We start from the raw sequence: 24,361 nt of genomic DNA on the forward strand, positions 1-24,361 counted from the left end.
GGAGTCACTGGAAGAGGGCATACTGGGAATATCTGAGGTGCTGATAATTTTCTGTCTCTAAATCTGGGTGCTGACTTCATAACTGTATTCAGTTTGTGAAAATCCATTCACCTCTATAGTTGTTATCTGCATGCTTTTTTAGATGTGTATTGTATTTCAAAAAGTTTAAAAATAATTTTAAAAATGCACATCTCATATAGAAGAAAATGTAAGAAAAGAATGCAGAAGTTATAAATAGCATTAGGAATGAACCAAAGAGCCTTTATTACTATAGACAGAGCACAGATTTTAAATAACAGACTACGATAAACAATTTTATACTAATAAATTTCAACTTTGAAGTGAAATAGACAATCACCTAGAAAATATACTTGGCTAGAACTCTTGACAAGAAACCAAACAATTAGCCAAGAAAATGAAAACTCAAACTAAAAAAAAGAAGTTATCTCTGTTGACAAATGACATTATCTTGTTTATAGAAAATCCTAAGGACCCACAAAAAAACTATTAGAACTTATAAATGAATTCAACAGGGTTGTAAGATTTAAGGTCAACATGCAGAAATCAATTGTATTTCTATATGCTAGTAATGAGCAATCCAAAAGTGAAATGATGAAAATATTTTCACTTACAATAGCATTAAAAAGAATAAAATTCTTAGGAATATATGTAACTGAATATATGCAAGGTTTGTACACTGAAATCTACAAACACTGAGATTAAAGATCTAAATACATGAAAATAAATCTCATGCTTATGGGTCAGAAAACTTAGTATTGCTATGATGGTAATATTCCCCGAATTTATCTATAAATTCAAAACAATTCCTATTAAAATCTCAGCTGGCAATTTTTTTCCACATAATCACAAGTTGATCCTAAATGTCATATGGAAACACAAGGGACCAAGAATAGTCAAACTAATCTTCTAAAAGAACAACAAAGTTACAGGATTATCCTTCCATACTTCAAAATTTACTATAAATCTACAGAAATCAAGACAGTGTGGTACTGGCATAAGGATAAATGTATGGAATAGAGATTAAGGGTCTATTAAGAATTAAGGGTCCAGAAATAAACCCTTATATTTATGGTCAATTTCTTTGACAACAGTATCAAGACAATTTGGTGGACAAAACTATTATCTTCAACAAATGGACACCCACATGTGGAAGATGAAACTGAACCCATATCTCACACCAGATTTAAAGATTAACTCAAAATGAACAAATACCTAAATGTAAGATCTAAAACTATAAAACTCTAAGAATAAAACATAGGAGTAAATACTTGTGACTGTGGATTAGCCAATGGTTTCACAGATTTAACACTACAAGCATAAGTGACCAAAGAAATCAGACAAAACAGAATTTATCAAAATTTAAAACTTTCATGTTTCAAAGGACATCATCAAGAATATGAAAATATAATTCACAGATTGGAATATACTGAATGTAAAGAAAATACTTACAAACCATACATTTGATAAGGGACTTGTATATAGAATATATACAGTACTCTTATAACTTAATAATTTAAAAAAACCCTCAGTAACAAATGGCCAATGAACACATGAAAAGACGTTCAATATTATCAGTCATTAGGGAATGATCAATCAAATGCAAATCAAAACCACAGTGAAATATTACTTCACACCTTCTAGGATAGCTAAAATAAATGAGACAATAACAAGTGTTGATAAAGATGTGGATAAAATTGGAACCCTCTTACATTGTTGATGGGATTGTAAAATGGTGCATTAAGTTTGGAAAACAATTTGGTAGTTTCTCAAAATGCTTAACATAATTACCATATGACTCAGCAATTACACTCCTAAATACATATCACGTACAACTAAAAACATATGTCCGCACAAAAATCTACACAGGAATGCTCAGAAAAACATTATTCATAACAGCCCCAAAATGAAAACAACTAAAATGTCCATCAGTGGAGGAATGGGTGAACAAAATGAGTAAACAATGGAATATTATTCAGTAATATAGGGGAATGGAGTACTGTTGCATAATTAAACATGAATGAACCCTGAAATCATTATTCTAAGTGAAAGATTACATGTTATATGATTCCATTTTATGAAATGTACAGATTATGCAAAACCAGGGAAACAGATTGACAGGGATGAGGGGAGAGAAAATGAATGGGTAAGGGTTTCTTTCAGGGTGATGAGATTGCTTGGAAATTGGTTAGTGGTGATGGCTGTATATTAAGTGATGGCTGTGAATAAAGTAAACCCCATCAAAATGTACACTTTAAAAACATGAATTATATGGTATATGAATAATATCTCAATAAAGATGTTACTTTTTTAAGAAAAAAGAACAAAAACTGAATATTCCTATTGTCATTAATTATATCAGATTTTATGTATCTATTCCAATACACACACACATAAGAGGAAACACAGGTAGTCTTATAGTGAATTCTACCAAATATTCAATTTGATTTACCCAAATTCTTCTAAGGAATTACAAAAGAGGGAATACCATTTGCTCATTTTCTGAAGCCAGTAAACTGGTATCAAAACCAAACAAGGAGAATAAAAGTAATGAAAATTACATGCCAATTTCACACATATACATAGATGTGAATCAACCAAAAAAACCTGGCAACAAACATAAAGGAATGAATGCATCATAACCAAACTGAGTTTCTCCAAGGAATGACAACCACATTTGATATTCGACAATTTCTCCAGCACAACAGATAAACCATATGATCATTTTAGTGGTTACCAAAAAAATTTCTTCAATGAATTCAACACAATTTCAGGATAAAAGAAATAACAAACTCATAAACAATAACAGAAGTGGACTTCTGAGCCTGATAAAGATTATGTACAAAAACTATAATACATTTCACATTTGATGATGAAATATTAGAAGCATTCTCCTTAAAATCAGGAATAGAGAAGTATGTCTAATATTACTGTTTCATTCAACATTGTACTGTAGGTGCTGTTAGCACAATATTAAAAGAAAAACAGTTAAAACTTTAAGAATTGGGAAAGAAGAAACAGAACTTATTTTTTTAAGATTATTCAATAGAACAAAAAAACTAACAGAATTTACAGCTAAGTAAATAAAACTAATACTTAATTTTTGACAATCAATTGTGTTCTTACATCATAAAACAAGTTAGACAATGTTATTTTATAAATACATTTGTAATAGCAGGAAAAGTATACAATACCTAGGAAAAAATTCCACAAAAGTGTTTTATGGCTTCTCTATAGAAAATTATAAATACCTCTGAGGACATCAAAGAGTACCTCAATAAATTGAAAAAGATGTCATATCCATGAACAGGAAAATTTAACATTAAACCAATTTCATATGGCTACAAATTTATCTACACTTTTAATATAATTCTAATAAAAAAAACACAATAATGTTTTCCTATGGAACTTACCTGAAAAGTGAAGGCAATTTTAAAGAACAGATATCAGAACTAACTATAGCATAAAGGATAAAGTTATAGTAAGTCAATGTGGTATTGGCATAAAAATAGAAAACTGGCCAAGAAAACAAAAGAGAATATCTAGGCTAGTATCTTCCCCATATTAAAAAACACCTAAGTGCAGGAAAATTGTTTTCCAACTTTGGACAGGAACCTTCTATTTATAACAAGGCATTTATCAAAAAGTATGAGAAAGTTTTGAAAACAAATTTTAAAAATAGAGCAGATCTAAATATAACTGAGAAAATTCAAACATATGTATTAACTTTGAGTTAGAACTTAGATTTGCGTTGGGACAAAAAAAACAAAAATGGTATCTCATTGCCAAATGGTATCTAATGCCAAACAATTTTTCAACACTTTTTTAGCAGGTCTGGGGAAGTTCAACCTAAAATGTCAAATTTACTTAAGAACATTTGTCTCCTCATGAACTTTTCTGGCTGTATTTTCTGCCCCCAATTTGAATAAAAACTATGCCATTTTCTTTATCTTCTCATTTCTGCACAATTACCTGCTTCAACAGCAATAATTGCATTATGTAAAGAGAAAATGAAAGTATAGTTGCATTATTTAAAGAGAAAATGACATTATGTACTTTGAGAATAAAGTAGTGTATTTACAGAAGTATATCAGTAATGAGTTGAAGCAGATTTGGCAAAAACATACCTGGCCATAGTAATATGGCATCTCCCTACATCAGGCCCCTGATTCTATTCTTTTTGTTCAGCCTTACCTAACACCTCACTCCCACCCCTCAACCATTCCTTTTTTTTTCCCAAAAGGTACATGCTAACAGAGACTGACATCAACAAGATGGTGGAGTAGGAAACTCTAGGTCCTTGCTCCTCCATGGATATACTAAATGAACAATAATAGATTGAAACAGCTTTGTGAGAAATCTAGAAACTAGCCAAGGATTTGTAACAACCAAGTGAATGCCCAATCAAGAAAAAGCCATACTCAAAATGGTAGGACACTTCGTGGTGCTTTTGCTCATCCTTGCCTCACCCCTCCCTAGAATGACAACGGATGGGTGGGAAGAAGTTGTCCAATTCCTGACTCCACCCTTGGGACGGACATAAAAGAATGGATCTTGTTTGCAATGTTCTGGCATGTCTAGGGGCTTCCTGAGGCTGGTTTCTTTTCACTTGCCTCAGAGCTCAGAGGGAAATGAAAGCATAGTTTGGATATCATATTAGAGGCTTCTGAAAGCAGTGGCAGGCACTGTGGCATGAGTGAGCTACAGCTGGACTTCAGACTCATGGGTACCTGGGTGCAAGTGGTTATGGGAATAGGAGTACTACAGGACATCTAAGTATTGGTGCTATAAGACACTAAGAAGAATAGGGGTGAGACTCTTACTGAAACTAAGATACTTATAAATATCTTATATGGGGGATATTTTTGTATATAGGGGAATTGGGGGAGGGAGGGAAAGCACATAAACAGGCCCAGGGAAAACTAATGCCTAGAAGACCTGACAAAACCTTAAGCCCTCATAATGGGATAATTAGCGAGGTCTTCCCACTGCATGAGCCAGTCTACAAAAGCTAGGCTAGGTGGCTGTTTTTACAAATTTATAATTTTCAATAAAATATCACAAAGCATACAAAAAAATAGGGAAATGTGGCCCATTTAAATGAAACAAAATAAGTTTTCAGAACCTGACTCTAAAGAAATACAGGCTTTGGACTTATAAGACAACAATTTTAAAACAATGGTCTTATGCATGCTAAAAGAGTTACAGGAAAACATGGAGAAAGAACAAAAGGAAATCAGGGAAACAATATACAAACAAAATAGAATGTCAACAAAGAACTAAAAATTATTAAGATGACCAAACAGAAATTCTGGAGTTGAAAAAATATAACAACTATGTTGAAAAATTTACTAGGGTATCAACAACACATTAGAACAAGCAGAAGAAAGAATCTGCAAACCTGAACACAGCCCATTTAAAACTGTTGAGTCTGAAGAGTCAAAAGAAAAAAGAATTAAGAAAAGTGAAGAGAGCCTAAGAGATTTTATGGAACATCATAAATCAGATCAATATACATATTGTGAGAGTCCCAGAAGGAGAAGAGAGAAAGGAGAAGAGAGTTTATTTTGAGGAAAAATGGCCAAAAACTACCAGTTGAGGAAAGACATGAATATATTAAATATAAGAAGCTCAATGAATTCTAAGTAGGATTAAACTCAAAGAGATCCATACCAAGACACATACTCAAAACAGTGGAAAGTTAAAAACAAATCTTAAAAATCTTGAAAGCAGCAAGAGAAAAACAACTCATCACATATAAGGGATCCTCAATAAGCTTATCAGCAGGTTTCTCAAGGGGAAACCTTTTAGGCCTGAATGCAGTGGAAAAAAAAGAAAAAACTAGTGAGATTATCCTTCAAAAAAAAATAAGACATACTCAGGTGAACAAAATCTTAAGGAGTTTATTACCTCTAGATTTGCTCTACAAGAAATGCTAAAGGAAGTCCTTCAGGTTGAAATGAAATGACATTAGGTAGTAACTTGAAGCCATATGAAATATAAAGTTTTCTGGTAAGGTAAATACATAAATATAAAAACCAGTATTATTGTAATTTTGATTCATACCTTCACTTTTTATTCTTTTACAGTATTTAAAAGAGAAAAGAATAAAAATAACAATAAATCTATGTCAATGATATATAAAGCTGTAACTTGTGATACCAATAACATAAATGGGTGTAGAGCTGTAAAGAAGAGTTTTTGTATGGAATGGAAGTTAAGTTGGTATCAGTTCAAAATAAATTGTTATAACATCAGGATGTTAAGTGCAATGCCCATTGTAAATATAAAAAAAATCTATCTATAGAATATACACAAAAGGAACTGAGAAGGGAATCAAAATGTATCACTATAAAAAATAAACAAAAAGGAAGACAGTAAGAGAGGAAACAAAAGACAAAAAAAGCTGTAAGACAAGAAAAAACAGATAACAAAATAACAATAGTTGAGTCCTTCCTATTAGTAATTGCTTTAAATGTAAGTGGACTAAATTCCCCAATCAAAAGACAGAGGTTGGTAGAATAGATAAAAAATCAGGAACAGCTATATGCTGCTTACAACTGACTCACTTTAGAACTAAGGATACATATGGGTTGAAAGTAAAAGAATAAAAGAGATATTCCAAGTAAAGGATAACCAAAAGAGAACAGGGATGGCTATTACTAGTATCAGACAAAATGGGCTTTTAAGTCAAAAATTTACAAGAGATAAAAAAAGGCATTAAATAATTATAAGTTAATTTGCCAAGAATAATTAATGATAATAAACATATTATCATTATGCTAAACATTAGTGCTCCTAAGTATATGAAGCAAACACTGAGAGAATTGAAGGGAGAAAGAGACAGCAACATAATAATAGTAGGAGATGTTCAATACCTCACTTTCAATAATAGAACAACTAGGCAGAAGATCAGTAAGGAAAAAGAGGACTTGAATGACACTATAGACCAATTTGACCTAAAAGACATACAGAATACTCCATTCAACAATAACAGAATACACATTCTTCTTAAGTACACATGTAACATTCTCCAGGATAGCTCATATGTCAGACCATGAAACTATTTTAATAAAATTTTAAAAGACCAAAATTGTACAAAGGATGTTTTCTGACTGCAATGAAATGAAACTAGAAATCAACTGCATAAGGACAACTGGAAAACCCACAAATATGTGGAAATTAAACAAGATACTCCTAAACAACCAATGGGTCAAAGGAGAAATTACAAAGAAAAGTATAAAAAAGTATCTTGAGTTAAAAGAAAATGAGAACAATATACCAAAATGTATGGCATACAGAGAAAGCAGTGTTAAGAGGGAAACTTACAACAGTAGATGTTTTCATTGAAAAGGAAGGTCTCAAATCAACAACCTAAATTTATACCTTAAGGAACTAGAAAAAAAAAAACCACAAACTCAACCCACAGCTAATGAAGGTAATAATAAAGACTGGAGCAGAAATAGATACAGAGAATAAAAGAAAAATAATGGGGAAAATCAATGAAACAAGAGCTTGTTCTTCAAAAAGATTTACAAAGTTGAAAAACTTTTAGCTTAGATTACTAAGAAAAAAGGAGAGAAGAATCAAATAGCTAAAATTGAAATGAAAGAGGAGCTATCTACCAATTTTGCAAAAAAAAAAGAAGGATTATAAGAGAGTACTATGAAGAATAGTATGCTAACAAATTGGATAACTTAAATGGTATGGGCAAATTCCTAGAAATACAACCTACCAAGAATGAATCAGGAAGAAATAGAAAATTTGAACAGATCCACACTAGTATGGAGACTGAATCAGTAATCAAAAAAACCCCAACAAGGGAAATCCCAGGACTATATGGCTTTACTGGTAAATTACACCAAATATTTCAAGAATTAACACCAGTATTCCTTAAACTCCTTCAAAAAAAGTGAAGAGAAAGGCACACTTTCCATCTCAGTCTATGAGGCCATCATTACCCTGACATCAAAGCCATTTAAATACACTACAAGAATATTAGACCAATATCCTTGATGAATATTAAAGCAAAAATCCTTGACAAAATACTAGCAAACAATGTAAAAGCACATTAAAATGATTATACCATAATCAAGTGAGATTTATTCTGGGAATGCAAGGATGGTTCAACATTTTAAAATCAATCAATGTAATACACCACATTAACAGAATGAAGGGGGGAAAAAACCACATGATCATCTCAACTGGTGCAGAAAGAAAGCATTTGACAAAAATCAATACCCTTTCATGATAAAAATGTGTGACAGACTAGCAATAGTAGCAAACTACCTCAACATAAGAAAAGTCATATATGAAGAGCCCACAGTTAACATCATACTCAGTGGTGAAAGACTGAAAGTTTTCCTCGAAGAACAGGAATAAGACAAGGGTTCCTGCCCTTGCCACTTTTATCCAACACAGTGCTGGAAGTCTAGCCAGAGCAATTGGGCAAGAAAAGAAATAAAATGCACCTAAACTGGAAAGGCAGAAGTGAAATCTCTCTTAGCAGATGATACTACCTTATATGTAGAAAACGCTAAAGGTTTTCACACACCCACAAACACACCCACAAGCACACACACAAACTGTAAGAATAAATAATTCAACAAAGTTGCAGGATTCAAACTCAATTTGCAAAAATAACTTATTTCCATACATTAAATATGAGCAATCTGAAATGCAAATAAAGAAAACAACTCTACTGATAACAGCATCATAAAGAATAAAATATTTAAGAATAAACTTAACCAAGGAAGCTGAAGATCTCTACACTGAAAACTACAAAACACATTGCCAAAGATATTAAAGAAGACACAAATGGAATGTTATGCCATGGATTAGAAGACCTAATAGTGTCAAGATGTGAATACTACCCAAAGTGATTATGGATTCAGTACAATCCCTCTCAAATACCAACAATTTTTTTTCATAAAGAGAAAAATCCATCCTAAAATTCATATGGAGTATCAAGGGACTCTGAATAGCCAAAACAATCTTGAAAAGTACAAAGTTGGAGGTCTCACACTTCCTGATTTTAAAAGTTATTATAAAGCTACAATGTATATCCACATGAAATAGGACAGATACATCAATGGAATAGAAAGAAAGCCCAAAAGTAAATCCTCATATGATCTAACGATGTTTGACAAGGGTGCCAACACCATTCAATGAAGAAAAACAGTCTTTTCAATAAATGGTGCTAGGAAAACTGGATACTCACATGGAAAAATAGATCCATAACTTATACTACATACAGAAATTAACCCAAAATAGATCAAAGACCTAAATGTAAAATCTAAAAGTATAAAACTCTTAGAAAACACAGGGGAAAAGCTTTAAGACATTGTATTTAGCAATGATTTCTTAGCCGTAACACTGATAGCACAGATAACAAAAAAAATTAACTAGATATCAGAATGAAAAACTCTGCACATCAAAGGACACAATCAACAGAGTAAAAGGCAACCCTACAATAGGAGAAAATATTTGTAACTCATATATTTGATAAAGGGTTAATGATCCAGAATATATAGAGAACTCCTACAACTCAACAAAAAAACAAACAATCCGATTAAAAAATGGGTAAAGGACTTGAATAGACATTTCTCCAAGTAAGATACACAAACAGCTATTGGGCACATGAAAAAATTACAGTGTCACTTAATCATTGAAGAAATGCAAATAAAAACCACGATGAGATAATACCTCATATTCATTAGGATGGTTACTACTAAAAAAAAGAAAAACAGAAAAAAGTAGGAATGCAAAATGGTGTAGTCACTATGGAAAAAAAGGATGGCAGTTCCTCAAAAAATAGGATTACTGTATGATCCAGCAATTCCTGGATATATAATCAAAATAATTTAAAAATAGAGTCTTGAAGAAATATTTGTTCACCCATGTTTAGAGCAACATTATTTACAATATTCAAAGGTAAAAGCAACCCAAGTGTCCATCAAAAGATGAATCGATAAGTAAAATGTGGATATATTACATATAATGGAAAAATGCTGACACATACTACAACATGGATTAAACCTTGAGGAACATCATGCTAAATGAAATAAGCCAGTCACAAAAAGACAAATACTATATAATTCCACTCATATAAGGTACCTAGAGGAATCAAATTCACAGAGACAGAAAGTAGAATAGTGGTTGCCAGAGACTGAGGGGGAGAGAGGAATGGGGAGTCATTATTTAATGGGTGCAGAATTTTGCAAGATGAAGAGTTCTGGAAATGGATGGTGATGGTGCTTGCAAGACATATGAATGCATTTAATGCCACTGAACTTAAAAATGATTAAGATGGTAAATTTTATGTCATATGTATTCCACCACACCTAAAAAAACTGAAATAGAAAAAAATTTTCCTACTGATACATGCTAAGAGGAAGAGAAAAACACAAAAGTAAAACTAACATCATATCCCAATGATAAAGATTTAGGGAGCATTTTATTATGATAAATAATAAAAAAGAATGCAAATTCCCTGCCTCTATTAACGACTAATTATATTCTAACTTCAGTAATTTAATTGACTATATGCAATTTCCATTCATTAGTTATTCTGATAAATGTCTTTACAAACTTTAACGGGAAAAAAATAGAAAAATATTCACTCTTAAAAATAAAATTTTGGAGACACTTTTTAAAATGAAAATTTTCTTTAAAATTTTTTAAATAAAAATTCTGGGAGAAATATGAAAAATACTTTTAAAAAACAAAAAGACTAATATATACATTTTTATCTCTAATTTCAGAGTTCTCTAAATTCTGACATATGCATACACAAATGTGTATTAAAATTATTTTAAATACCCAGCTTCAATATATTCTATATTTTCCCTAGATTACAATATGTTTTTACTTATGATTTGATCCTTGTATTAATAAAAACATTCTCAGTGAGATATCTGGCATGAGAAACACAGCAAGGCTGATACAAAAGAAAATTTCTGACTCATTAATATAGCTTTATAGATTAAATGACAACACTCTCTCTAATAATTAGAGTAGGATAAAATCTGATGTTAAATTCCCAAAGAACATAATACATTTAGAAGACCTAAATATCAAAGCTTGATATTATTTCAGACCACAGGAGTATTACAATAGTCACTCAGAAATTTGGGACTAGTCAATCTATAAGCAGTAAATCTGTCAAAAGCCTGAAACCAGGTGAATAATCTTTGACTTCCATATTCCAATAAAGTTAATAAACTAACTTTCAAAAAGTACAGCAATTAAAAAATCTAGATTGCAAGGTGATCTCTCTCAGCAAATGCAGTGAGGCTTAGTATGGGAGATTTCCACGAGATCTGAGCAATGATTTCTACAGACTATTTAGTATTCCTAGTGGGAGAACTGATTTGAGCCGCCTTTCTAAGAGAGGGTAAAGTCTGAGGTGACCTTATTTTAGGAATTGCAATAGGTGAAGACTGGTCTTCATTTTGAGATGACATAGCAGTGTTTTCATCTTCAAAGGGATCCGAAGTAACTTCATTTTGACATAAGGCAAAGCTACCATCTTTACAAAATGAAGAAAATCCAAAATTACGGAGAACAGGGGAGGTTAGACTTTGAGAGGCATGCTGATGAGTTGCAGCTGGTGAATCATTTGCACTGCATTGAGAACCAGGATGAAGGGAATCTTTCCTTGATTGGCCACTTTCCTCAATATCGGTGGCAATTCCGTTTCGTTGACAGGAACGAGAAATAACAGCTGGAAAAGGAAGGAAGGTGGCTGTGCTGTCTTGACAGGCGCTTCTATCAACAGTGTTTCGACGGGATGAGGAATTAGCTTTTGTTTGAAAATTCATAAAATGTTTGTTATATTCAAGAGAACAAGAGTTCATATATTTTTCGGCATTGGCAACACTTAGCTTTTTAGAAATGATTTCAATTTCATTTGGATTAAATATGCTATCGCTACTTGATGGAAGATCAAAGAAATTAGCACTCTCGTAACAGGAAACTACACTTAGCTTAGGGGCTGAGAAGAGTCTGTAGGATCTAAAGCCAAAATGGTCTAAGGAAGATTTTAAATTACTGAAGATTCTTTTTTCTTGAGAATTAAAGTTAGCTCGACTTTGTTGATGAAAAGAAGCACTGCTTTTCTGAAATTTAACAAATACAAAATGTCTTCTTCCAGAAGATGAGCGACGAGATGTATTTGATGAAAAAGATAAAATTTTACTTCCTCCAGATGAACTGATTCGACGTATTGCAGAAGGACGAGTTGTTTTAAGATAAAAATATCCGGCTGACTGTGTAACAGCACAGGCTCCAGGGTGCAGGAGTCCTGGAGTAAGAGGGTCCGCAGGACGCTTGGGTTGGCAGGCCTGGTCCTCTTTGCAGCAGCTAGAGGGAGAAAAGCGTCAAAAGAGGGGGAAAAAAATAGGGGGCAGAAGCGGAAACCTGCCAAGCCTTCTGAAGAATAACATCTACCTTATCATAGAAACAACAGGGAATAAGAAAATTATGGCAGCTGAAGTTGAGGTCACACAGAGGCACCCAAAAGAATATTTAAGTCTAAAAGATTATCCCTTAAGTCTCTAAGATTATCTCCACCTCCATGGCACCTGCCCAATCTATTCAACCTCGGGAAGATACGTTGAAAGACTCAAGGAAGCAGGCAGAAGGGAAGGTCAGGGGAAACCTGACGGGGCACCTGAACTGAAGGATCCCCTGAATGAAAAGGGAGAACTTCCCGTTTTAAAAACAATAGGTCATAATATCTGTTTGAGAGTATTAAACTACTATATTTAAAGGGGCTTAGTAGAATAAATCTATACCCTGCCAACTAATGCTTTTTTAAAATATTAACTGTAGATGAAGCAGAACCTTCTCTGGAGAAAATATTTCAGATAATTATTCAGATATTCCAGATAATTCAGTTGTTGTGGGATGCTACAGGAAGTATTAAAGCTTGGTTTCTGAATAGTTCAATGTTCTTTAGCACATGAAACATATGGAGAAGTGTTTTTCTTTTTAAAGGCTTACCTTAAGCATTTTCCCATATTGATTTAATCAAAGTAAATCTTTCCCTTCCTTTTTAAGCCATAAATGTCCCGTGTAGGTGGAACAGGTCAGAAGACTGAATGCTTAAGCTGCATGTGGAATTAACATGGCAATAATACAGATTGTGATGACAGCAGGCTCTAGAATCTAACGACAGCAGTTTTGCAACAAAATTGTTTTGTGGCTAACTTTTCTGAAATGCTGCAATGAACGCGACTGTGGAACGTGTATTCCTACTTCATTGTGTTCAGTGAGTCAGTCAACAAATCAAGGGATGAGAAAACAGCAAGATGAAGGCAATATCATATAAGATATCCACACAATCCTTTATTTGGGACTGTCTCTTTTACTGGTTACCTTCCACACCCCTGATCCACTAACTCTTTCTTCTCTCACTTGAATGCTTTTTACCCCAGGTTTTTATGACCTCCAGTGATATGTTACAGACTTTGGCTTGAAGATATATTGAGAAAGAAAAAAATGCCTAAGTAGCCAAAGTCAATGCCCTCCCAAATCAAACAAGCTTCATCTACCTCGGTAGTAAAGCATACCATCTGACTGCGCGGGCCACATGCAGATTATGATCTGCTGTATTCCTGCTTATAACCAACATATTCATTTAAAGGAGGTTAACAGTTATTACAAAAGACATATTGTCCTCTTTTCCAAACCCACTTGGAGCACTGTCCATATAACAGATGTAGGTGTATAGCCACTTATGACATAAAATACTCCCTCAAATATATATTACTCCTTAATATTCTCCTACTGGTCATGCAACCTTATACCTTTCATAAACATTAACTCAAATGGATCCCAGACCTAAATAGAAAATCCAAAACTATAAAATTTCTAGACGATAACATAAGAGAAAACTCAGATAAAGTTGACTTTTAGATACAAGACCAAAAGCACAATTTATGAAAGAAGTAAGTGGTTAGCTTTTGTTCTGCAGGAGACAATGCCAAGAGAATGAGAAGCCACAGAATGGGAGAAAAATAAATCCTCTCTGAACCTAATATCCCCTTTTTGCATTATGCACTCTCTTTCTGCTCAAAGTTAAGTTCCTTGAAATAAGGGCCTACCATTCTGGTATCCACAACTACCTCTCATGCCCTTGCCCAGGTCTAGATCAAATTTCTGTACTTATCACTACCCAACAACTGCTTCTGAGAAGCTCATCGGTAAATGATCTCCAAAGACCCAAATCCAAGAAACACAGTTCAGTCTTCATTTTACTTGATCAGAAACATTACAACTGAAAGGCTACTATTAAATATATTTTTCTACCTCAGGGGTGGGCAAACTATACTATACCCTGGGGGTATAATCTGTCTGACACCAATTTTATAAATAAAATTGTATTGGAAGACAGCCATACCCACACTGTCTATGGCTGCTTTCAAGCTACAAGGCAGAGTTGAATAGTTGAGGCAGAGACTGGATGATCCTCAAAACTTAAAACTCTTAAAGAATAAGTTGGCCAACCCATATTCTAGTACACGATACATTTGATCATTTCACATTATTGCTAAAGTAACTAAATTTTTATTTTTAGAACTTAGTATGGCTTAGACACAGTGTAAAGTCTCTTCTTATATCATTTTATTATGACTTAACACAATATGAGGCATGTATTACTAACCATATTTTAAGATGAATAAATTCAGGTTTAGGGAAGTGAAGTGACACAGCTAGTTAGAAGCTCAGACAGGATTCATACTCGGGTCAGTGTGATTCCAAAATCTGTGGCCTTCACCTCTGTTTTTGAAACCTCGTCCTCTTTCAGTTTCTTTGACATCCTCCTCCTGGGGTTCATTTCCCACTTTGATTATGTTCAGTCTTTCTTCTGCAGGCTCATCCACTTCTGCCCACTTCCTCAGTACTGGCTCCAAGAGGCTCTGTTCCCTACCCTCTTCTCTCTTCCCATGCCGCGTGTTCTGCCTGAGCAGCAGCATCTAGACCGACAGCGTTCAGCATCATACATCTACGGGTGGGATGTTCAGCACAGGAACATTGCCCATGGAGGCGTGGCTCAGCCCTTCAGCCACTTGCTTTCATGGGCCACAGGCAGATGGCCACTCATGCTGGCAGTGGCTTCCACCTCCTACCAAGTCCCGCCCAGGAGGGTCGACCGCCTCCTGCGAGGAGGGACGCGAGGGGACTTGGCACTTGCTGCTTTGTTCTTGGTCTTCAGGGCTCTGGTTAAAATTGAGTCTGGGCATCCCTCTTTAACATGCTGTTACATGTTTTTTAAAAACCTGTTTGACTTGTGAGGTGTTGTTTTGTTCCCTGCTGTATCTTGAGAGCCTACACAGCACCTAGCACAGAGCAGACACTCTTGTTGAATGGATAAAGGGGACTGCAACTGTTAGTGCCACCCTTCCTTTTTGTACTCATTTTCAAAGAAATCACAGATAAGAAGACCTGAATGGCAAATAAGCTATGAAAAGATGACCACTCATGTAAGTGTTCAGGGAACTGCAAGTCCAAATAATGATTAGTTACTACTTAATCTCCACCAAATTGGTTAAAATTGAAAAATCGAACAGTATAATAATTTGTATGGAAAAATGAGATTTCTCATACACAGCTTATAGGACTGTGGATGGCTACACTCCACAGAATAACTGAGCAATACACAATAATATTTAGCCTGTAACTCGGCATCCACATCTAAGTATATACTTTCAAATTATTACAAATGTACATAGGGAATTATAAAGAAAGGTATTCAACACAGCATTGTTAATAAGAAAATGGTGACCTAAATATCCATTAATAGGGAAATAAAGTAAGGATACTCATATGATGGAATGCAGCACAGCACCTGAAAAGAATGAAATAAGTTGACACATATCAATATGGAAAAAATCTCAATAAAGCATTTGATGCAGAAGCATGTTACAAAATGGTAGGTACCATATCATGCCATTTATGTGAATTATAAGAACCAAAGACCATTTATTCATTGTTTATGTAAACATGAACATGTAGGAGAAACATTAAAACATTCAAAGGAAGAATCTACACCAACTTCAGGATGATGGTTACCTCTGAGAGAGGGGAGTATAAAGAAGATTTCAATTTTATGTGTCATATTTTATTTTAAAAAATCCAAAAGACAATTTTTTGCCAACTTGTACTTCTACTGATAAGGAAAATATTCAACACAACCATCAAGGTCAGCAAACCACTTTTTTCCTCCAGTTGGCAAAGCCCTCCCAGCTCCCCTCTCCCCTCCTCCAGGCTCCTCTTTTGCCCTGCGTGAGCCGAAATGCCACATATCAAAATAATATAAATTGCTCCCCTCGCCTGTGCTCAGGGCTCAGACCTTGGGAGATCACTCCCCTCTGAGCCCGCTGGTGTAAAATAAACCTCAGCACTCCAAGACCTCCGAGTGCCGCCTGGTTCTTCCTTCAGTGATCCAGTCCAGGTTTTCCAGTATTTTCCATAACACTACAACACGCAAGAATACAGAATCACCACATAATGAATAATCTGAATTTGTCTTTTTCTCAAGGTCTTGAAAAAGTGAAATTCAACACTAAAGTGGATTTGGCTTAAGTAAATAACAACAAGAATAAAAATGTAAATGAACAAAAAGCAAAGTCTGTATTTGGCCTCATGAAAATGAAAGCTTAAGGAGTTTTAAACAAAGCCTCCAAAGCCTATGTCTGTCTGTGACCTTGTTTCGTCATCATCCTGTATTATTCATAAAGCAGTACCTTCTCAGGTATTAGGTATTATGGCTTATTTTATGCTGGTGTTCTTTTTAGGGTAGATTTGTGAGTTTTCTTTCTCTTTTCAGAACATCAATATTGAGTCTCTTGATACTATTTGAAGGTATCATATGGACTTAACACTAAAATGAAAATATTTACATCAAAAAAAGAAAGAAAGAGGGCTCATAGGATCACTATGCAACCCTGCTTTACCTAACCGAATCGTGTATGTGAAACATATGCATTCTTCTTAAAGCTCACATGAAATAGAAGCACAAGGAATTTATTATGGGATATTACTTTAAGCTGGAATAGATGTAACTTCTGAAAGAGAGGTTTCTAAAGCTTTACATAACACTGTGATTTAAATAACCTTTTAAACCCATAGTTTCATAGAGCAATACAGGTAAAGGCTGATAGAGAAAAGAGCAGCGAGCAGCTTCAAAAAGAAAGTGAACTAAAAAGTTTTCAGCAATAAGGAAGTCCTTAAATTTAAATTGCAAACATCAGTGTGCACTAGAGACCTTAAAAATATTTAAAACAATTTTTCCTTATCCAGTCCCTCAGGGGCCAAAACGACTTCTGGTATGATCCTAACTGAAAACAGTACTCCATACACCCTGATTTTGGGGGGTGTCTGGTGCTGTTCCCACTGAAAGGGACCAACGCTGCCAAGGCAGTAGCAGATTCCAAGTCTTGGAGCAGGCACAAAAACAGAATCAATTGAAATATGATTATCACCAAGAAGCAAAGACACTTTCTAAGATGTTCACCCAAGTGCTAAGAAGGAAAAGAAAGGACCTTGAAAGACCCTCTGATGCCACATTATGAGAATTTGAGCCTCAGTCACTGTTACCTCCACAACTATGAAATTAGCCAAGTCCAAAAAAGGCATAAATCCACATGTCCATGATGATACTGTACACTAAAAGAGGCATGCAGAAGATTCTAATAATGTTTACAGAAAATGCATTCTATTCATCTACCCACTCAAGTGTATGACAACTTAGAATTTTTTCTTTCTTGTATAAAACTAATAGTATCAGTAAATTGTGACTGACATCTGTTTTAGTAAAAAGTCAAAATTTTTAGGTGTCTCTTGCAAAAGAGAAATCTGACATATGGAACATGTAATTGTTGTTTGATGTTTTAATTTTGCTATCAAGGACACTGTCTACCGCATCTTAAATGTGATAATGGGGTTGTGGTTGTGGCTGTATCTTACTAAGACTAGTCATTTATGTCTCATGGGAGGTTATAAAAGGACAGGCAATCTAAGATTTACACAAATACACTTTATAAAGACCTTGTTTTAAGAAATTATTTATTTATTTAAAGGTTTGTTTCTAGGTATTTATTTAGAAAGATGTGTTAAACCTTTCTGTATCTTACTCCTCTTTCTCTAAAAAAAAAAATCCACATTAAGTTTGTTTGTTTGCTTGTTTTATTTCTCTGAAGTATGACTAAACAGATAAAGTTTCTTTCCTTCTACTTTATTAAGTGTCACTCACTGTAATCTACTCCAAGTCACTACAGTTGTTTTTGGCAGGGGAGTATAGCAATGTTTTTTTTTTTTTAACTATTATATTTTATTGAAGTATAGTTGATACACAATATTATATTGGTTTCAAGTATACAACATAGTGATTTGGCAGTTAGTTACATTATTAAGTGCTCACCCCAATGTGTAGTTACTACCTGTCAACACAGAATTATACTAAAAAATTATTATGTTCTCTCTGCTGTACATTCATCCTGTGGCTAATTTATATCATGATTGAGATCTTGCTCTTCTTTATGCTCTTCATCTATTTCACCCCCCACCCCCATTGTAACCACCAGTCCCTTCTCTGTGTCTACAAGTCTATTTCTGTTTTATTCATTTATTATATTTTGTTTTTGTTTTGTTTTTAGATTTCGCATGTAAGTGAAGTCATATAATTTTTGTCTTTCTCTGTCTGGCTTATTTTGCTTAGTCCACCTGTGCTGTTGCAAATGGCAAGATTTCTTTCCTTTTTATGGCTGAATAATATTCCATTGTGTATATGTGCCATATCACCTTTACCTATTCACCTATTGGTGAGCACTTTGGTTGCTTCCGTATCTTGGATATTGTAAATAATGTGGAAATGCATAATGAAAGCACTTAAAAAACAGCAACAAGCATAGGGGTGCAGATATCTTTTCAAATCAGACATTTTGTTTTCTTCAGGTATATACCTAGAAGTGGAATTACTGGGTCATATGGTAATTCTATTTCTAGTAATTTTAAGGAACCTCCATTCTGCTTTCCACAGTGGCTGCACCAATTGACATTCCCACCAACACTGCAGGAGGGTTTTCTTTTCTCACATCATTACCAATACTTGTTATTTCTTATCATTTGGAGAGTAGTGATTCTGACTAGTCATTAGGGTCTATTCTAGTATTCTATTGCTAACAAAGATACCCAGGATCAAGCAAGAGGAGGGAATGTCTTGACATCAAAGTTTTGATATGTCTAATTTTTCCTGTTAGTCCTCTGTGACTGTTACTCATAAATTCCACAAACCCTTCTTGAACCCACATAAAAAATTTATGCCAATAACATTACTTGAAGTTAATTAAGTCCTACAATTTATCTTCTTTTTACTTGTCTTCAATTTATCAAAGGTTGCTTCTTTTTCTAGAATTTCTTGAACAAGTCTATTTTGCTCCTCAAAAACACTAGCTAGGCATAATTTCTTCATTAATAAATCATTTGTTTTTCTTCTACAAGAATATTATTTATGTATTTGGTTTTAGAATTCAATGAATTACCCCAGGCAAGGATGATGCTGAATCACTTATACATTCGCAAATCTTTCTATGTCTGCACTGTCCAATCAAGTAGCCACTAGTCTCATGTGGCTATTTAAACTTAAATTAATTACAATTAAATAAAATTAAAATTCAGTTTCTCAGTTGCACTAGTTACATTTCAAGTGCTTAATGTGGTGGCTAATGGCTACCATATTGAGCAACATAGACCACACTTCCATCATTGTGGAAAGGTCTGTTGGACAGCACTTATTGGACAATTCTTATATAATATGTGACATGGGCCACACATAAAAAAATAGGTTACACATTTTGGCAAACAATTACTGGCTTGCTTAATACTCGCATCATGTCACCTAGTACTAATTCTTACATACCACTACTGACTTATAATGTAAGCTAAAATAATCACTCCTTTTATGTCTTGTTAGTAGCAGAATATATGACTAGAAATGCATAATGAAAGCACTTAAAAGACAGCAACAAGGCAATAAATAATCAATTTGACATGGCAAAACCTTAAAGAAACTTACCCTCCTTCACTTTCTGCTTCCTCTGAACTATTACTTGTTGCTGAATTTTGAGCCATGGCAAGTCTTCTTTTTCTAGCTCTGTGCTGAGGACTTATCTTATGGACAGTTACCTTTCCTCCAAGTTCGCCTTGGATATATTCCTCCAGCTTTGGGATGGCCTCTTTAAGAACTCTGATCTCCTTTTTGAGTTCTTCCATATTTGTCAGTAATTCATTTAACTTCTCCAATATCTGAAGTTGCCTTTCTTGAAAGATGGCTGCTGTTCCTTGGCCATGTTCATCTTGCAAAGTCATCGAATCAAATGTATTACCCAGAGAAAGAAACTTAGGTAAATTCATTGCTGTCCTTGGTTTGCGAACCTTGTGGTACCACAGAAGCAGCAAGCTGATTCCAGTAGTTCCCACCATGATGCCAAGGATCAGCTCTTTGTTGGTGGAATGAGGCATTTCTTGTTTTTTGTTACTAAAATTAAAAGCATAGATATCAATGAAAGTTGTTCTTGTCTTTGCCTAAGACAAAAATTTCAGAGCTTTCTCAATCAACAAAACTATGTTTACATTACCAAAACAAACAAAAAAATCCTGATGAATCATAAACTAAAATACGCCCAGAGTAATAACTACCTCTATAACGTATGTGGCCCAATGGAAATTTCTGCTTTAAGGATATCACTGAAGTCCAGTGTAAAGTATCAGCTTTAATTTAAAACTTGTATTCTATACTGATCTGAAATTTATGCTTTACCATATATTTTAAAGGATGTAATAGAGGTAAAAGAATCATCATTAATTTCTGAAAAAAATACTTTTTGCAAATTCAAATTATGCTTGGCTGTGTCTGGAACTTTTATCTGTATAAAACTAAGTAGTGTGCTGATTTATGAATCTTACCTAATCTTTAAGAAAGGCCAAGAAGCTGTTTCTTAGCACCTTGTACTTAAATTTAAAGTGACAACATTTTAAAAGCTCGGGGATTTGGGATATAAAATACATTAGAGAGCTTTGGCAGATTTGTAACCCACCCTATCTCTGTTTTAGTCAACACAGAAAGCAGAGATGCTAACATATGTGCTGGCTTTATCTCCTTTCATCTTCAGACCCAGAACTTCTCTGCTCCTTACATTTCTATTTCTCTCAGAGATCTGAATGTCTTTATTTTCTGTCAAATTTTGCCTTTTCAAAAAATAACGAAAATGTCATTTCTTTGTTTCCTTTAGCTTTCTAAACTTTCACCATTTCGTATCCAAGGCCCAAGCTTTGGCCCACTTAATTCCACATAAACTCAGCAACTTTGATGCAAGATATCATGATCTTTCTTTAGTATATCCTATTTTCACTAACTAGTTTTATTGCTTATTCTGATCTTAAAATCAGAAGACCATTGAAGGAAACCAATAATATAAAGCCCCTTTCCTTCGAGAGTAATATGATAAACTTTTGTAATTAGAGTAAAATATTGTAAGGCTTTTTATAGACTTTGAAGTCCCCAAATTATTTTCCCATTAATTTTCTCCTATTTTGTAAAAAGGAAAACATATGTATTAAATTTGGTTTGAAACTTGGGAGAAATGTTACAAATAATGGTAAACTTTCAGTTACAGGAAATTAAATTTGCTAATTTTTTGGTATTTTTTTCCTTACACTTTCTCAGAAAGCAGATTATTACAGCACTGCCACCTATTATCCCCAAGATAAAGGAAACAAATGAAGTAAGTCTGTGATCTTTCCAGTTGGAGGCAATTTCTGGACTGTGGCACAGGGAGGGGAAGATCAAATAGAGCTGGGAGTCTCACTGAGCGGGACAGAGGTCAGTGTTGAGGGAAACTGAAGCACCTCGGCTGTGCAGCGTAGCACTGAAGATGAGGAAGGTGTGCAGAGAAAGCACTCCACAAATATGCATAGGGATCTCCTTGAATCTTTAATTGAATACCAGTCTTCACATACACGGTATGAAACTCCATCAGGCCAGAAAGAGAATAGTTTCAGGAAAAGAGTAATTACCAGGGAGCTATAAACTGAGCTATGTCTAAAGCTGCACAGAGCTGGGGAATATTCAAGTTCCCACCAGCCATAATGGAGAGCATTTACGAAATACTTGGGGCTTACAGTAGAGATCTCAGAAGGACAACGCCTTGGTAATGGGGCTAAATTAGTCCTAGAGTTAAAGCTATTTAGACTTGCCCTAAAATGAGTCTCCAAAGAATCAGATCGATTCACAATTAATTTAACTGTCTTCAAGAGAAGGTCCAATGCTCTTCAAAGGAGTATAAAAAAAAAATCCAGAACTCAACAACATAAAATAAAAAATTACTAGATATGAAATGAAACAGGAAAATGACAGATTACATAATTAACAGACAAGGATGTTAAAGTACTATCACAAATATGTTCACTATTTAAAAAATTAAAGGAAAATATGACCATGATAAGAGAAATAGAAGGATTAAGCAGATCCAAATGGAACTCCGAGAAATGAAAAATATTTGAAATAAAATTTCACTGAATGAGATCAACAGCAGAAAATAGTGTGTGTGTGTGTGTGTGTGTGTTGGGCGGAAGTCAGCAAACGTGAAGACACAGCAGTAAAAACCATCTGCTACAGACTAAATGCTTGTGGTCCCTCCCTTCAAATTCATATGTTGAAATCCGAATCCCAAGGTGATGGTATTAGGAGGTGGAGCCCTCATAAACGGGATGAGTACCCTTATAAAAGTGACCCCAGAAGGCCTTTCCACCATGTAAGGTTACAGGGAGAAGGTGCTATGACCCAGAAGCAGACCCTCACAAGACACTGATGACTCTGCTGGCACCTTGACCTGAGATTTCTCATCCTCCAGAACTGTGGGAAATAAATTTCTGCTTTTATAAGCTACCCAGTCTATGGCATTTTGTTATAGCAGCACAAATGGACTAAGACACCATACAAAATGAAGCACACAGATGAGGCAAAAAAAAAAAAAAACCCTAAAAAACCCAACCAAAACAAAAAACCAGCAGAGCCTGTGCGGCAAGATCAAACTATCTAAAACATACATAAAGTTATAGGGAAGTGAGGGGTGGGGGAGGGGTGGGGCAAAAAGTACTTGAGGGAAAAATGGCCAAAAAATTTTCCAAATTGGACAAAAACCTATAAACCCAGAGATCCAAGAAGGTAAACATAATCCCAGCCAAATAAGTAAAGAAAAGTAAACCAAGGTACATTATCAAAATGCTAAAAAAAAAAAAAAAGTGATAAAGAAATCTTAAAAGTAGCCATCAGAAAAAAAGACATATTAAGTATAGAGAATAGATCAGATTTCAGCAGATATTAACTATTCAAACAAGATAACAATGGAATGACATCTTTCAAGTGTTGAAAAGAACTGTCAACTTCAATTTTTACAACCAGTGAAATATTTCTCAAAAATGAGCATAAAATAAAGACTTTTTCAGACAAGGAAAAGTTGAGAGAATTCATTGCCAGCAGACATGCACTGCAAGAAGTGCTAACAGAGGTTCATCACGCAGAAGGACAATGATGACAGAGAAACCTGGAATCTACACACAGGAAGAGCACCAAATATGTGGGTAAATATAAAGGTCATTTTTCTCATTTCAAGATTTTTTAAATAAAAGACTTGCTTATTACAGCAAAAATGATAATAACATATCATGGGATTTATAATATACAGAAGTAAAAAATTAGGGCAACAACAGCTGAAAGGATAGGAAGGGACAAATAAAGTGTTGTAGGACTCTTAGATTATAATGCAGCGCTCTTAGATTATAATTTAATAAAATTAAAAATGTATTGTTATAAACCCAAGGGTGACCACTAAAAAAACAAATAACAACAACAATGAAACCTCCACAAAGGCATAAAAATAAGCCAATAGTGGAGATAACAATGGAATATTAAAGATATTCAGTTAGTCCAAAAGAAGTAAGGGAAGAGGAAAAAGAATATATGGGCAAATAGAAAACAGGTAAGGAAGAAAGAAATATCATGGCTATATAGGAAAACGGTGTGAAAAATATCAAAGAAATAACAGTATTTCTGTTTATCAATGGAAAAGATCCAAGTTTTCATAAAAGGAAGATAAATTAATGAAGTTAAAAAACAAAGTTTAGAGAATTGCTGTAGCAATGAGCTTGAGAAGGATTCCTAATTCTTTTGTATGTAATATTCAGCAACCCCTGAGGCAATTTCTGGAAGATTATTATTTTAAAACCATTAATCCTACCCTTTTACACTTAGACCTGTAATGAAACAGGGCATCCAAAC

At 34.2% G+C, this 24,361-nt stretch overlaps 1 protein-coding gene across 3 annotated transcripts in view; it reads right to left on the reverse strand.

Annotated features, from left to right (window-relative positions):
• The window catches only part of RMDN2 (regulator of microtubule dynamics 2), a 63,993-nt gene that overhangs the window by 37,508 nt on the left and 2,124 nt on the right, over positions 1-24,361 (reverse strand). For 2 of the 3 annotated variants that reach the window (XM_037009364.2, XM_037009360.2), the window contains exon 2: positions 20,099-20,560. In XM_037009364.2, coding sequence (XP_036865259.1) covers positions 20,099-20,544 — 446 coding nt within the window. In that variant the 5' untranslated portion in view covers positions 20,545-20,560. Of the gene's footprint in view, positions 1-13,023; positions 13,124-20,098; positions 20,561-24,361 lie in introns of those variants that run through there. The other variant, XM_073214242.1, reaches the window with a different exon arrangement.

The sequence above is a fragment of the Manis javanica genome, chromosome 1, assembly GCF_040802235.1.
Source record: "Manis javanica isolate MJ-LG chromosome 1, MJ_LKY, whole genome shotgun sequence".
NCBI classification, from domain to species: Eukaryota; Metazoa; Chordata; class Mammalia; order Pholidota; family Manidae; genus Manis; species Manis javanica.